General features: G+C 40.0%; 1 protein-coding gene across 2 annotated transcripts in view; it reads right to left on the reverse strand.

Annotated features, from left to right (window-relative positions):
• TEX9 (testis expressed 9) overlaps positions 1-17,385 on the reverse strand; it is a 44,593-nt gene that overhangs the window by 18,572 nt on the left and 8,636 nt on the right. For both annotated transcript variants that reach the window (XM_075855209.1, XM_075855210.1), the window contains exons 3-9: positions 16,600-16,663; positions 15,432-15,511; positions 10,734-10,782; positions 7,754-7,833; positions 7,424-7,602; positions 4,467-4,549; positions 2,088-2,261 (exon numbers count right to left, since the gene is read on the reverse strand). In XM_075855209.1, coding sequence (XP_075711324.1) covers positions 2,088-2,261; positions 4,467-4,549; positions 7,424-7,602; positions 7,754-7,833; positions 10,734-10,782; positions 15,432-15,511; positions 16,600-16,663 — 709 coding nt within the window. The remainder of the gene's footprint in view (positions 1-2,087; positions 2,262-4,466; positions 4,550-7,423; positions 7,603-7,753; positions 7,834-10,733; positions 10,783-15,431; positions 15,512-16,599; positions 16,664-17,385) is intronic.

Here is a 17,385-nt window from a genome sequence, read left to right on the forward strand (position 1 = left end):
TAAAGTAATATCCACATGAATGCCAGGACCCAAGGTTTCCCAGAGCATCACACACTGCCTCTGCCGGCTTGCCTTCTTCCTGTTGCCATCTACTTTCCTTCTTCCTGTTGCCATCTACTTTCCAGGTAAGTGACGAACAGTCATCCACATGATATAAAAGAAAACGCAATTCTTCAGACAAGGCCACCTTATTCCATTGCTCCATGGTCCAGTTCTTAGTCCCACATGTCCATTGTAGGTAACAAGGAGGGAAGGAAGGTAGGATCCAGCGCTGGTTAGCGTTTAAAATGGAGAGGTTTTCCAAGTTTAATTGTATCGATTTAAAAAGGAAAGTCCAGTTATGTGATGTCCCAGGTGTGTAGGAAGTGGAGGGGTGGGGTCCTCTGTGGCCTACGCGTTTCGGACGACTGCCGCGTCCTTAAACTTGGCTGTAGTGAGATTGTAGGTACTTTCGTCAGTGGACGTGGTCAGCATGGGCACTTTGACTGGCCTGCAACTACACAGCCCCAAACGTAACGAGTGGTGATGCACTGTGTTCTGAAACCCTTATATCATAGTCAGCATTAACCTTTTAAGCAATTTATGCTACAGTACCTCTTCTGTGGGATCAGAGCAGACAGGCTACCCTTCGCTCCCCACGCACATCAATGAGCCTTGGGCGCCCATGAGTCTGTCGCCTGTTCACCGGTTTTATATCCTAATTTTGCTTCCAAAACCGGTCTTCCCCACTTCTCTGGAATTCCTTTCCTTACATCATCTGCCATTACGCAACCCTTTAAATGCAACCTAAACACTCACCTCTTTCTAACAAATTTATAATCTGGCCTATGGTCTCCCCTAGATCTGCTTTCAATACTGCCCCTCCCTTTGAAACAGTTACTTATACACTATTTAATACTAAATCTTAGGGCCCGTTCACACCTGCATCCGTGTTTCTTTTGTTCTGCTGTTAGAGGAGCAGAACAATGAAAATACTGGAAAGGCTGGTTGTATTACATGCGCTACCGTTTCCGGTATTTTTGACCTGATCTGTGACGGAGGCCCCCAATGCAGTTGTGAAAAGGCCCTTATTCTTAGATTGTAACTTCATATGGACAAGGCTCTTTCTCCCAATATTTCCATACCATATGAGTATAGTTATAAAATTTGTATGCGTCAGTTCCTTATTATGAGACCAATTGCATATATTTATTTGAACTTCTTATTTAATAATGTAAAACGCTACATAAACCGGTAATAATAATAACTACCCTACTATGCTTATAGTGTAGTCTGTCTACAAAGAGAAGCTACAGTACATGGCCTGCTTTTAAGCAGAAATTTTGCATATTTTCACATCCAAGAAGAAAAAGCTCACAAAATACGTAATGAATGTAACCCCTTGTTTAAAGCTTCCATAAAAGACGCGTTGGTAAAAATCCCACATGTCCAAATGAAAACAACAGACCATTGATTTCTATCTTGTAGAGTGCTCAGTGAGACAGCATTCTATTAACGGAGGCAAGTCAATACCTCCCTCTTCTGTAAGGCAAATGCTCACAACCATTATATAAATGACAAAATCCTCTAACATAATACCTCACATCTCCGAGGGTTAATGTCATAGCTCGTGACACAAGGTAAAGCTCTAATGTCCGCTAAAGAGGATTTACTTTCTAGGAAGAGAACAAATGGTTCTAAAATTGAGCTGAGCGGAGAGCGCAGATACCATGGTTGTTGTGCATAGATCCTGCTGCACTGCTCATAGGAGACAATCGTCGGCACTGGCGTATATTATTATAACCAACTATCTAATACAACAAGCACAGTGGTCAGCACTTACAGTTAGAAGAACGGGTTAGCAGAATAACAATTGTAAAATTTGGGTGTAACGCTGTGCTATATTTTGTGACGATAGAAAGGATGCAATTTTATCGTTAACTCACTAGTCTCCAGAAACATGGCTGCTCTTCGGATGTCCTTGCTATGAGAAGACACATATCACAGGTGACAAGAGTAAAGTATTAATATGTAGATCTTTACGCATACAGGCTTCCTTTCTAAAACATGAGATTTTTTTTAAAAAAAAGCAAGATCATGCAACACACCTTCTCTAATGATGAGAATTGATGTTGTAAGCCATCATTCTTCTTATTAGCTTCTTCAAATAAAGCTTTATATTTGTCTGCCTGGGTCTGCTGTATATTGGCTGTTCTTTGTAGTCTCACATGCTCCTCTTCAAGGTCTTTTACTCGAGATGTAAGGTTGCGGTTTTCATCATCCTGTTCATGATATAAATTTTTTTACTTAAGTCATTTCATGCAAAACTTGGTATGTGGGGTGTATATACTGTCAATTCCTCATGGTTGTAACCTAATGCAGGTCTACATAACTGTACATCAGCGATTTCAAACCTTCTTACCATCGGGAACACAGAAATTTTGTTTACATGAAGCAAAACTCCTGTTCTTAATCCTACCGTAGCCCCTTAAAAACGGAGCCAATTTTGGCATTAATGTTCACACGGAGTATTTTGGGGGAGGAATATCTGCCTCAAAATTCCGTTTGGAACTTTGAGGCAGATATTCCTCTCCCTGCACGCCGATTTTCGCGCCGTTTTTTGCCCGCGGCCATTGAGCGCCGCGGGCATAAAACAGCGAGAAATACCCTTTCTCTGCCTCCCATTGAAGTCAATGGGAGGTCAGAGGCGGAAGCGCCCGAAGATAGGGCATGTCGCTTCTTTTTCCTGCGAGGCAGTTTTACTGCTCGCGGGAAAAAGACGCCGACGCCTCCCATTGAAATCAATGGGAGGCGTTCTCGGGCCGTTTTTGCCGAGTTTTGCGACGCGGTTTCCGCGTCAAAAAACTCGGCAAAATACCCCGTGTGAACATAGCCTAAGAATGCAGCTACATTTTTTGTTTTTGTCACCACATTCCAATGCAGCCACATTTTATTGGGTATTTTTTTTTGTATGAGATCTTGTAGACTTTTTTCCACACCGTATGGATGAGATTTTTTTCAATTCTCATACACTTTGCTGTTACTGTAATACACTGGAATTTTTGCACGCAAATTCCGGATGGAAATTCTGCAGTGTTTACACCATGTGTGGACGTACCCTTATAAGTACAGGTTGTTCGGGTTATGGGGATACCAAATACGTATGCATTTCTTTTACATTTCAGATTTTTTTTTAAATAAAAAAGTTTATGAAAAAAACCAAAACAAAACAAAATTGTGTTTATTTAGTTTGCAGCTTTTTTTTTTTTACACTGTATGGATTAAACTTTATTTTCATTTTTCTTACTAGGGGACAATTAATCATTATTATTATTTTTTTTTACTATAATGCATTGGAGTCCCGGTGTATTCTAATACATTACTGCCTGTGCATATAACATGCAATTCTATGTTAGACCCCAGGCCTTTACTATAAAACTGCTCAACAGATCAAAATGCCAGGGCTGTGGGTTGGTAAAACAAAGGAAGCCCCTTCCCTTTACATTCCACGATCGATACTGGACTGCAGCATCTAAAGGGTTGAATGTTAAGAATCAGATTTTTATCCAATCCCAGCGATTGCTGTGGAAGGGAAGCAGTGAATCACATACACCCTATTATCACATTTAAAGAGGATCTGTCACTAGTTTATTAATCTCCCAACTAATCGAATAGGCGCTGGGCTGCTGATAACTACAGTGTAAGGCCCCACACGGCCGTGTCCGTAATCACGGGCCGCAATTGCGGGCATGGCGGGCCGCAATTGCAGGCATGGCCGGCCGCGGACAGCCGCCCACATTCTCGGCCTGTGCTCCATACTAAGTATGGGAGCACGGCACATAAAACGCAAACGATAGGACACGTCCTATCTTTTGTGGTACACTTCTACGGCCCGGACACCTTCCTGTAAATAAACGGGAAGGTGTCCGTGGACAATAGAAGTGAATGGGTCCATAATTGCAGACTGCAATTACGGACGATTCTTACGGTCGGGTCCATGGGGCCTAAATTGTGTTCCAAACCGTTTATTATTTTCAACGTTATGTGATTTTTTCTAAATATGCCTATTGGATATGTCTTCCTGGAGGAGAACTGAGTCGCTGTGTTGAAGGACCTGCGGCCGGAAGTGACAACACAGCATGATCTCGTGATTGAAGCGGAGATCACACTGGGCTGGGAAGAGGAAAACTGTATGACGCGGATTGGACAGTGTCATACAGAAAATATTGCACCGCCCACAGAGAAAACGAAGAGTTACCTCCAATTTGACAAGTATAGCCACATTAGCATATTTTTATAAAAAAAAAAAAAAAAGCTCATAACTTTGAAAATAATAAACATTTTGGAACACAATTTGCACTGAAGTTATCAGCAGGATAGCGCCTATTAGATTAGTTAGGAGAGAGGGAATTAATAAAACTAGTGACAGATCCTCGAACACAAAAAAAGAAAACAGGAAAGAAATTATGAAACAGGTTTCTTCTTACCTTCTTGTTGCACTCATGAGTTATATTGTCCAGCTCTTCCTGCATTACTCGTAACTTTGCCTTCAGAAATCTGATCTGCGCCTCTGTAAAATGCAGAAAACATGTAATAGCTATTCATCGTAAAGCAAAGCAGTCTATGTCCTAGTAAAAGGCAGTTTTGGCGCTACTCCTATATTACGGTTAGCTCAGTACGGTTTGACATAGGAAAATACAGATTTGGCACTGAAGCCAAATGCATATCTGGCACAGACATGACTTACTGGCTTGCTTGGTATATTTGTATTTTGGCAGACAAAGTGGTCTTTGATAAGGAGTGGTCACTTTGGATTTGTTAGGTTATGTGCACACGGTGAGAGGCTTTTACGGCTGAAATGACAGACTGTTTTCAGGAGAAAACAGCTGCGTCGTTTCAGACGTAAAAGCTCCTCCTCGTATTATGTGAGGCGTCTGAGACGCTCGTAAATCTTGAGCTGCTCTTCATTGAGTTCAATGAAGAACCGCTCAAATTACGTTGCAAAGAAGTGTCCTGCACTTCTTTGCCGAGGCAGTCAATTTACGCGTCGTAGTTTGACAGCTGTCAAACGACGACGCGTAAATTACAGGTCGTCTGCACAGTACGTCGGCAAACCCATTCAAATGAATGGGCAGATGTTTGCCGACGTATTGTAGCCCTATTTTCAGGCGTAAAACGAGGCATAATACGCCTCGTTTACGCCTGAAAATAGGTCGTGTGAACCCAGCCTTATAGGTTGTCATGCTGTATCAAGTGTGGTGGTGGTGTAGAGATAGTCCTAGAGACAGAATCATCCCGCCATCTTTTACCTTCACATTCTTGGATTTATTTTTCATTGCCTCACCTTTTACCCATTTGATGTGGATTTTTCATTTATATCTTATTCTATCTTATTATTTAGCCAAGTCAGTTTTGTTCTAGGAAATGCTCTTGTTTATGGAAATAGTAATAACTACTCTAATCATATTTTCCAACCATTTATGTGAAAGGCCACAATAAAACTAAAAACAAAAAACAGCTTCTACAGGCATTTATACTCCCCTCACATCTCATGAAGCGTGTACAACGGGTCAAGTATATGACACTTAAATAAATGTGACAAACAATCAGAGCTGCTGTAGAAAAAAGGATGAGTGTCAGCAACCAATGGGACATTCAGAACAAAGCCAGAATTAGATATGACAGAATCTCATGACCTGATATTACGTTTTGGCATCAAACAGATTTTCGATAACCTGAGTTATTACCGGCTAACAGATTTAATAAGATATTTTCTTGATCACTGTTTCAACACAAGGCAGAGTATTATATGCATCATTTGCCATCATTAGGTCTGAAGTTCATGGTCTCCTCTTACTGGCTCAGACCCAATGCTGACACTGCAGCTCAATATCAAGGGAGCAAAGAAGTAGTGGAGGTGACAGACATCCTTTAGATGAAGCAAATGCATTACTCACACTGACTATTCACAGCCACATGGGCTTTGCTTTAATGTTGTCAAGAACGTCACACTTTTAGTCTGTGTACTGAATTTTCCATGGTCACTCACCTTTATACTTATAAAAGGGGTTGTGCAGTCTGAGCAGATTAGTGTCATTTTTTGTATAATTAAAAGCTCTAAAATGTTTCTTTGTACTTTCTGCATTAAAGGGGTATTCCATTCTCGTATATTTATGTAAATGACCGATAGATGCGGATCCAACGTCTGGGACCCACATCTATCTGTAGAACTGGACCCCCGTCCTACCTTCTGCCGCTGGGCTTCAACACTGCGCAACGAGGTGTCTGGGTTTTCCAAAAAACAGCCCAGCGTATTTTGCTATGCTGTTTCCGGAACTCCCATACAAGTGAATGGCAGTTAGGGAAACAGCATTGCACAGCGAGCTCAGCTGTTTTTGTAGCTCCCGTGTAGTTAGCTTTTCTAGGCTTTATCCGTAACGGCCATTCACTTATATGGGAGCTTCGAAAACAGCATAGCAAAAACGCGCACTTGTGTTATATCAAGTCCAGAGTCAACGCAGCCATCCACCAGGAAATTTTAGAGTACTTCATGCTTCCCTCTGCTCACAAGCTTTATGGAGATACTGATCTCATTTTCCAGCAGGACTTGGCACCTGCCCACACTGTCAAAAGTACCAATACCTGGTTTAATAACCACAGTATCACTGCGCTTGATTGGCCAGCAAACTCACCTGACCTAAACCCCCTAGAGAATCTATGGAGTATTGTCAAGAGGAAGATGAGACACCAGACCCAACAATGCAGACGAGCTGAAGGCCGCTATCAAAGCAACCTGGGCTTCCATAACACCTCAGCAATGCCACAGGCTGATCGCCTCCATGCCACGCCGCATTGATGCAGTAATTCATGCAAAAGGAGCCCGACCAAGTATTGAGTGTATATACTGTACATTTAATGTACTTTTCAGTTGGCCAACATTTTCGTTTTAAAAATAATTCTTGAAATTGGGCTTATATTATAATCTAATTTTCTGAGAGACTAAATTTTGGGTTTTCATTAACTGTTATCTATAATCATCAATATTAAAAGAAAAAAATGCTGGAAGTAGATCACTATGTGTGTAATGAATCTATATAATATAGGAGGTTCACATTTTTAATTGAATTACTGAAATAAATTAACTTTTAGATGATATTCTAATTCATTGAGAAGAACTAGTATATAAAAAATAGAAAGATAAATTATTTTTATAATTTTACTGTATGGCAATACAACCATCTATTCTGTGTATCATTTTAATGCCCTTGAAGCTGGTTCTTGGCTCCAATTGCAGCAGGGAATTATTAGTAGCGACCCTCTTGGATATGATCGGCTACTTTAAAGTCTGGAGAACAATAGAATACTATATAGCACCAGGGAACTTTATTTTACTTAATTTTTAACTTGACCTTATTAAAACACATCCCCGGATAATATACAATACCTGCACCAATTTCATTGTTTATTCCTGGAATTACGTCATCTTCAGTGTTTTCAGGCAGTTCACCCTCCTCAAGTTTGCTTTCAATCTTACTAATGGTTTTCGCAAGGGAGAAGTCTGCAATATCTGTTGGGATTGCTACGTCATTTGCAGTTCGTGTGTCTGCTGTTTTTGGTCGAGGCCTTGACATGAAAAAACAAAACAAAAAAAACAAGCCCTTCAAAATACCTGTACATACATATGACACACGGAAGCAAGGAATTTGAATACAAATGTTGTAGATGTAAAATAATAATAATAGTATACTTCCGGTCAATATATCTTCAGTATTACCTTGGTATTTGTTTTTTCCCATTTGTTGCAGTGTGTGGTCTGTTCCGTGCTGAGGGTTTTGTGCCTGTTTTACCATCAGTCTGAAAAAGTTAAAACCTTTTATTTTACGTACAAGTCTAAAGTTAAAGATTTTCCATCTATAAAGTTGAATTCATGCTATATTAAATTAGTGTGATTCCTTGTAATTGTTGTGCCTAAGGAAAGGGACTTCCACCGAGAGGAGGGGGGAATAGAGGATGACTGACATATCATACTGTGCTACCAGCAATAGAGCGGAGACACTAGGAGCTGCCACGGGATCCTCATACTACCAGTACACACAGAATGCCATAGCAGTCTAAAACATCACCATCACATCATAGTCATGATAACCAACAGAAGTGTGGTCCTTCTACACAAGAGCAGAATGAAGACAGGGAAAAGGGACTGCACCAGTACATGTATTATGAGGAACCAGATGTCTTGACAATTTTGAAGTACTGGACAGTCGTTTTAAGCCTTGAAGAGGTATTCCAATCCTTAACATTTATTGCATGTTCACAGGATATGCCATTGATGCCCGATAGGTCAGGGTCCCAGAAGTGGGACCCTGACCTATCTGGAGAACAAGGATCCCCTGAAACCCCTGAACCAATTTATGGCTGCCACAGGCGCCATATAATTTCTGTTGATATGCAACAGATGAGAATTATCCTTTAACCACCTGCACGCATAAGTAGTCCAACGAAAGTGACCCACGCTGTAATATAACAGTCTACTTGGTTCGGGCCTTACAGGCTAAAAAGTGACAACCCATATGAGTTCCATTTGCGCACCCAAAGGGTTTATCACTCTTCTCCCACATAAGAAAATCAAGGGAGCCCAAAGTCAAGGGGACGTCCCACCCTACTCTTTATGATCACTTAGAGAAATACCAAAAATACAATTGTGTCTTGGTAAGTTGTTTTATTTTAAATATCCTTTATTGCTGTTTTGCAAATAAAACTTTGGTTTTAGTCTTTGGGGTAGTAAAGAGGGGTAAATCATGTTTTTTTTTCTTGTACTTAAAGCAGTGAAGTACAGAATGACACCCAGGGTAGAGTATTTTATTGTCACTGCCACATCACCATTGGCAAGATTATGCTAGCTACATAACATACCAAATCTGAAGAGTGAGATTTATTTATTGTAGAATATTTGTTCTGAAACAAATGCATAAGAGATTACATTGATACTACATTACAGATACTATATTTCCCCTGCAGCGGCTAGAGAAGACTGATGAAAGGGGTTGTCTCTCATGAGACAACCCCTTTAATCTGTTTCAGTGATTCATATAAGCGTGAATACATACAAAAGAGAAAATTTTTATAAGTCTAAAAGAAAAAAAAAATTGCTTTGTTGCCCATAGCAACCAATTAGAGCTCAGTTTTCATTTGTTAACCTTTTCCTGTCCTATGCCGTGATAGTACATTCTTGTGAAACACAATACTATTACGGCGTAGTGACGGTGCAATCTCAGGAGCTGTGCCCATGCCTTTACTTGTGAACGCTGGCTCTATCACACAGCGAAATAAATAAATTGGCCAAAATTATAAAAAATGAAATACCTTTTTTTTTTTTTTTTTTACATTAAAAAATATTTTATTCAGTACAAATAGTAAAACCATAAAAAAAGCATCATTTAAACCACACAGCAGATGTCGTTTAAGAAGAAAAAAAAAAAGATCACATCCCGCAAAAACAAGCTCTTATCCGGCTACGTCGACAGGAAAATACAAAAGCTATGGCTCACGGAATGCGGCCACACAAATGTTTTTTTTTTTCATAAAACATGCTTTATTGTGCAAAAGTGCTAAAACATAACAATGTCCCAAGAATACAGTAATACATTATTTCAACATCAGGGGGCATAAAGTAAAAAAAAAATAAAAAAAAAAATAAAGTATTGGCGGAATTGTAGGTTTCATTTCTCAACTTCCCAAAAAATTGCTAATAGTTAAATAAATTATATGTTTCCCAAAATGTTAGAATGAATGAAACAACTTGCTCCGCAAAAAACGAACCCTCATACATCAATGGAAAAAAAAAAAAAAAAAAGTATGGCTCTTGGAATGCAGGGAAAATGCAATGATGAAAAAGCTAAAATTAATCACTGTGTAATTAAGGCTCAAAATAGGGTGAGTTCACACAGAGTTTTTTGAAGGAGGAAAATCTGCCTCAAAATTCAGTTTGGAATTTTGAGGCAGATTTTCTTCCGACTGCACGCCGATTTTCGCAACGTTTTTCGGGGTGTTCTTCGCCTGCGGCCATTGAGCGCTGCGGGCATAAAACGCAGCAAAATACGCTTTCTCAGCCTGCCATTGATGTCAATGGGAGGTCAGAGGCGTAAACGCCCGAAGAAAGGGAATGCCCCTTCATTTATCCCGCGAGCCACTTTTTCCGCTCGCGGGAAAAAACTCCTCCGTCTCCCATTGAAATCAATGGGAGGCATTTTCGGCCGTTTTTTGGCGCGTTTTGCGGTGCGGTTTCCGCGTCAAAATGCTCTGTGTGAACTCCCCCTTAAACTGCTCTGGAAAAGTAAAAGTTGCTTTGTAATAGGTTGCTTTAGGCATCAAGGTCAGTTTTAGGCCTAATTCACATCTGCGTTGAAAGCTCCGTTAAGGACCTACATAGCAAAATCCGCAAAAAATAACGGAAACAATAGCACAGCATGCTGAGCTAATGTTTCCGGTAAAACCACGGACACCCCAATGATTAACCGACCATTAAAGTCAATAGGCTCCGGTTGTCTCCACTGTTCAGCAGAACCTGCGCTTCCTGCATTTTCGTTGTTCTGTTCCTCTGATGGAACAGAACAACGGAATGCAGTACGCAGATGTGAGCAGGGCCTTATTGTTAGGCAATTCTGAACAATTTGCCACTTCGTATTTACACTGCTAGGATTTTTTTATTTATTTTTTAAATATCACAATAATACGTTATATACAATATAAATTACCTTGATACGGGAGAGGGACAAGGTAGGTACTTCTGGGGAAAGCAGTTTTCTAGAAAAAGGAAATCAAATTATATATATATATATGTGTGTATTATTATTTTTTTATGTATTCATTGAATTTTTATTTATTTTAATGTGTTCATTGAAAACAACCATATAAATCATAGATTATCAACAGCCTGATATTTAACAACCTATTCTTCGATACCCGCCATAAAATACCTACATCTTCCTATCAAGTGACAGCAATCAAAAGACCAATGAAAATGACTTGTAAATGGGTGATTTTGGGTTGACAGCCGAGCGACTAATGACCATTTCTGAAGGACTTCCTATTTAATAACTACAATGTGTCGTTTTTCTTGAATTGAAGTCTCTATTTTATAGCTTTGTATAGACAAGCGCTGAAAGGCAAAGCTTGTTAACGCTTAGATGTAGATGATAGCCTGCATAGAGTTAACCGAGCTTAGCAACCACTATAGATTTCCATTTAATAGAGTGGGCTGACCACATATGCAAGCCATATATATGCGCTCAATGGGCCTCATTCATTAAAACGGTCTAACATAAAAACTGGCCTTGTTGCCCATAACAACCAATCAAAGCTCATTTGGAAAAATAAAAGCTGCACTTTGATTGGTTGCTATGGGCAACAATGCCAGTTTTTACGTTAGACAGTTTTGATAAATGAGGCTTAATACCTTGCATTTAAAAATGATACCAAGGCTTTTAAACCCAAAGTGTGCACGAGCTCTTAGTGATTTAAGCACGACACGTTAATAAACCCTATTTTTGCCATGGTTTTCACATAAATTGCTGCAAAAACCGAGATATAACTGCCGCATGTGAATAGATCCTAATAGAAGTAATTCAGGCTCCAATGACTATTGAACTAGTACTTCAATCTGCAAACATTGTCGCTGGCCTATGGTATAGTGACAGGGGCTGTTCTTATGGCTTCAAGGGACACTTCATTAAACATCGAATTTAATAGTTGCAAAACAGGAATGTTGCCATAAAGACGACCGGTCACCTCTCCTGATATATCTATTTTTGAAAATAAATGTGTTCCTGATGAAATAACAATTATGGAGCATCTTTTCATAGAACGTTGTGCAGTTCTTCTGTTATTCCTCCTAGAAACTTATGAAGAAATTGATAACTGGGTGTTACCAGTCGGGGGGGGTGTTCCTCTGAAGACTTAACATGTCCAATCAGTGCTGGCCGAGAGAGACGTGCAGGGACACACCACTTTGTAAAGGGGAATGGTAACACCCAGTTGTCAATTTATTCATACAATTATAGGAGGAATAATGGAGAAACAGCACAACGACAAATTCTATGCAAATACGTCCCAGAATTGTTATTTCATGGGAAATAGAGGTATTTAAAGGGAGTCTCACCAGAAATTGGCCTATCAAAGCAGCAGCACAGTAATATAGTGTAGCCTCACCTGAATACAATGCAGTCTAAATTTTTCAGATTAGTGGCTGCATTGCAGCAATAACGTTATTCTTCATATGCAAATTAGCTCTTTTGCGCAATGGTGACTCCTTTGTTTCTCCAAACAGCTCTACCTTCTATCCCCAGTCCCTTCCTTCCTTCTTCGATTGACAAAGCCAGGCAGTGTAGAAGCCGTGATGACGTCTTGCCCCATATTCTCCTGAGCATGCCCAGGCCTTGGCTTCTGAATCGGCGCATCCGCAGTACAGCACTGAAGTTTCACAAGTCGAATCGACTCTACTGCGAATGCGCCGAGTACGTCACACTACACCGAGTGCATGCGCAGTAGAGTCAATTCGACTGGTAAAAATACAAGAGGTGGGGGCACCTGCGGAAAACCTTTAGAGACTCCATACGCTAGCATTGTTAGTTCAAAACCACTTTTTTTTTTTTCAGAGGTTCCATTCACTGCTCCCCTCTGTCCCCTCCTTTTTTCCCCATCTCTCTTTCTCCACTCCCTTCCTTCTGTTTCTTTTTCTTCCTGCTATCTTACTACGGTTTACTGTATGCAAGATCCGTGGATGTCTATCCAGGAATATCAAGAATTTTCATAAAATTTCTCAATACATTTAAAGCTTACCTCCATTTTCCGTGAAAAATGATAATAGTGCAGGAGTGTGCACAATAATAGTTTTTCTAAATTAGAGTCCCATAGCGCTGACGGCTGTTCTGCAAACGGAGGGCATTGGAGACGAGCAGGACACTGTCTCCCACTGCATAGTTAAGAGCAGCCAGCAGCATGGACTTTACATAGTCCGTGCTGCTGCTGCTAGAAGCAAAATCGCTAATTAAAGGGATTTAGAAAAACAATTAGGGTATGTGCACACACACTAATTACGTCCATAATTGACGGACGTATTTCGGCCGCAAGTACCGGACCGAACACAGTGCAGGGAGCCGGGCTCCTAGCATCATACTTATGTACGATGCTGGGAGTCCCTGCCTCGCTGCAGGACAACTGTCCCGTACTGAAAACATGATTACAGTACGGGACAGTTGTCCTGCAGCGAGGCAGGGACTCCTAGCATCGGACATAAGTATGATGCTAGGAGCCCGGCTCCCTGCACTGTGTTCGGTCCGGGACTTGCGGCCGAAATACGTCCGTTAATTACGGACGTAATTAGTGTGTGTGCACATACCCTTATAGTGCACACTCCTGCACAACAATTGTTTTACACTGACGGTGGAGGTATGCTCATACATACATACATACATACATATCAATTTGGTGTTACTCTCAATTCATACAAATTGGTTCAAAGGGTTAGCCACTTTTTTTCTCTTCCTCCTCTGCTCCCTCGATGCTAAGAAAACGGTCATGCGAAAGGACCTGTCCAATCTCCTGACTGTTTTAGTAAATATCTGTATTCCCCCACAAAAGTGCTACAGTAATGTATCAATAAATAAAAATATTGAATCAAAAGAAACATTGAATCAAAGTTTTTTTGTACAATCCACTAGCAAAGGAAGTTAAAGAGGACCCATCACCTCCCCTGGCAGGTCTGTTTTAGTAAATATATAAATATGTATTCTTTATAGAATAACAATTCTGGGCATATTTTGTTAGAACTCTACATTGTGCCATTCCTCTTCACATCTCCTACATACCAGGAGATTACCAGGGTTTAATTAGGTGACAGTTAGGTTAACTGTCACCTAATTAAACCCTTTTGTAATAACAGAGAAAATAATCAAAAGCATTTTTTCGACTTTAGTAAGGTTGACAGCTAACCTAATTTTGCTCAAATTTTTGGATGTCCAAACTGCAAACATTAAACACCCAATCACTTCACAACTTGTCAATGCTGCAAAACTGAAATAATAGCTCTCAGTAAAATAATGGTGCAAAAAAGAATCTACTGCACATAACTTTGAAAAATTACGCTGAAACAAAAACAGGAATTATGTCAAATATTTGAAAATATGGAACGGTTGGAAGGATCTCCAAAAACCCGATAGATTGTCAGTTAATTACCTAGTAATGAGTCAATCCTAATATTACCCCGCCCTAGGCGCTCTTACTCACACCTGTTTCACAACTGCACGTTTTAAAATGGCAAAATACTATATTTATGTTGTATATTTGCCATTTATTTTGTGTAATTAACAGGTTAGACAACCTTATCTAATGAAAGTATACCTTCTTATATACTGAAAATGATTATCTCATTGTGTTTTGACACAGAGTTTACCACTCCCCAACTCCCCCTTTCCTGAGTGTGTAATATAACTTCTATAAAACAGGTTACTACTTTTGCTTTATATCAAAATTGAAATAAAAAATAATAAAATGTTATGAATAAATTGTCACCTGAATGTTACCAGTTGGGGGTGTGTCCCTACACAGACAGAGACTGTCCAATCAGACTGGGGACTGGTAGAGGAATGGTAACACCCAGCTGTCAATTTAGTCATAGACTTAGGGTATGTGCACGCGCAGTGTTTTCAGAAGTTTTTCGGCCGTAAACGTCCCGAAAAACGCTGAATAATCGGAAGCAGAACGCCTATAAACATCTGCCCATTGATTTCAATGGGAAACACGGCGTTCTGTTTGACGGGGCGTTTTTTTACGCCTCGTTTTCCGAAAACGGTGCGCAAAAAGATGCCCGCGAAAAAGAAGTGAATGTCACTTCTTGGTACATTTTTGGAGCAGTTTTTCATTGACTATTGAAAAACAGCAACAAAAAGGCCGTAAAAAACGCGAGTTGCTCAAAAAACGTCTGAAAATCAGGAGACCTTTTCCCTTGAAAACTGCTCCGTATTTTCAGACATTTTTGAGTTTGTGTGTGCACATACCCTTAGAAAAGGAATAACAGAAGAATGGCGCAAGGTAGAGTTCTAAGAAAAGATGCTCCAGAATTCTAATTCTATAAGGAATACATATTTATTTAAGTATTTACTAAAACAGACATTTCAGGAGAGGTGATAGGTACGCTTCACTTTCTTTGCTAGTGGATTATACAAAAGACACTTTGACTCAATGTTTCTTTCAAATATTTTTCTTTATTGACGATACATTACTGTTGTACATTTCTATGTCTTTTTCTTAAAATTCATTATTAAAAAAAAAAAGATTATACGTATAACACAAGAGGTCTTACGTATACAAGAGCATCTTAAGTATAAGAGTAAAGAAGTGAGTTAACAAAAAAATAAGAATAATAATTTAAGTTCGAAAGAAAGAAAATTTCTTACCTCAAACTTTCCTCCTCATCTTCATCAAAAAGTTTAACCTGTGACAGTGCTGGTCGTGACAGGAGCTGTTGCTGCTCTCGCTGTTGTAATGAAAAGTATCAGATGTAAAATTTAACACACAACTACAAAATAATTCGTACAATTAACCATAACTGGTGCATATGTATATAAGAAAAAAAAAAAGCAACCCGCACCTATTAGGAGAATAGGGGTCACCTGACCACTGTCCCATCTCGTGAGGCAGCTGTCAGCCAGTGCATCCAGACGAAGAATACAAGGCCCCATGCACACGACCGTATTTTTCATCCGTAATTACGGACCCATTCATTTCTATGGGCTACGGACACCTTTCCGTACTTTAATGTATGGGCGTCTGTGCCGTAGAAATGATAAAACATGTCCTTCTTTTTGTCCGTAATTGCGGCACGGACTCCCCATAGAAGTCTATGTGCGCTTCCGTAATTACGGACGGCTACGGATGTGCATCCGTAGCCGTCCGTAATTACAGAAGCCTTGCTATGCGACGCCAGGGGATTACCTAAGTTTCCTCCCTGTTTTTTGGGAGAATCCGTAAATATGGATGCATTACAGATACACTACGGACCGTATTTACAGACAGCGTTTTGTATATGCGGATGATTTACAGATGACTATAAATGAGTACAGATCCGTATTTACGGATGAGTGACAAACGTGTGCATGGGGCCTAACTCTAACTCCCATAGAAGTGCATGGAGAGAGCTGCACACATCCGTGTCCACACCTCTCCATTCAATTTCCACCAGGATGTGGCTACCAACAGCTACCTCACCAGGAGGTACTGAGGTCAAAGGTGATGGTGGGACCCGCACCTATCAGATATTTATGGCATTTGCTGTGGATTTGCCATAAATGTCTGAGATGGGAATATTTCTTTAAGCTAATAAAATCTCACAGTGGAGTTAAAAGTGTTAAAGAATACATCATGTAATGTAATGATGCATATTCTAGCATTCACTGAATGTACAATACAAATACAGCTCTGCTATATCCATTTCTAATCTTGCAGATGTTCACTGGTTCCAGAAGTAAGTTACATAGATCATGAGAAATCTGCTTTTTGGCGAACTTATGAATTTGTTTTGGTCACACTGTTCTACAGAAGACAACACCTGTCTAGCTTACTCACCATCACTTCTTCAGCCTCACGTACCAGCTCAGCTGTTTTTGCTTCTAGTTCAGCATTTAGTCGCCTAAATAAATAAAAACCAATGAAGACAAGATATGGAAATAGATACCTCCTATACTCACACTATGACCTATATTTAATAGGGGAATTTAGGTTTTCGTCAGGAAGGTTGAAGCTTATAGGGGTTGTCCGGGTACAGGACCATTTTTCATACTGATGACCTATCCACAGGATAGGTCATCAGTATATACGATGGGTGTGGGTCCAACACCCGGACCCTGCACCGAGCAGTTGTTCCAGTGCTCAGAGGCAGCCGGAGCAGATGATCGGTGGAGGTCCGGGTGTCAGACCCCCCACAATCATATACAGATGACTTTTTTATGCCAAAATCTAAACTGATCCAAATTGTACACAAACGATTAACTATAAAGCCTGGAATCCCAATGTATCGAAAGTGGAACACAAACATGTTAAATACCAGTATTGTGGTTTTGTTTTGAGTTTGTTTTTTTGCTAAAAAGGCAACCATGATTCAGTAACGTCATGCATTTTTTTCCCACCAATTAATTCATCATACAAAATAGGACATGCTGCAATTAAAAAACAAAAAATGGAGCAGATTATAAAAACAACAATGTTTATCAACCAAATTGCGTGACTACTGAGAGGGGGTAGGCTCCGATTGTAACTATGACTACTGGGAGTTGGATTGGCTGTCGGGAAAATTGTGGGTGGGACTACTGGGAGATGGATATGCTGGGAGGGTTTTGCTGTGACTACTACTAA

This window comes from Rhinoderma darwinii, chromosome 3, assembly GCF_050947455.1.
Source record: "Rhinoderma darwinii isolate aRhiDar2 chromosome 3, aRhiDar2.hap1, whole genome shotgun sequence".
NCBI classification, from domain to species: domain Eukaryota; kingdom Metazoa; phylum Chordata; class Amphibia; order Anura; family Rhinodermatidae; genus Rhinoderma; species Rhinoderma darwinii.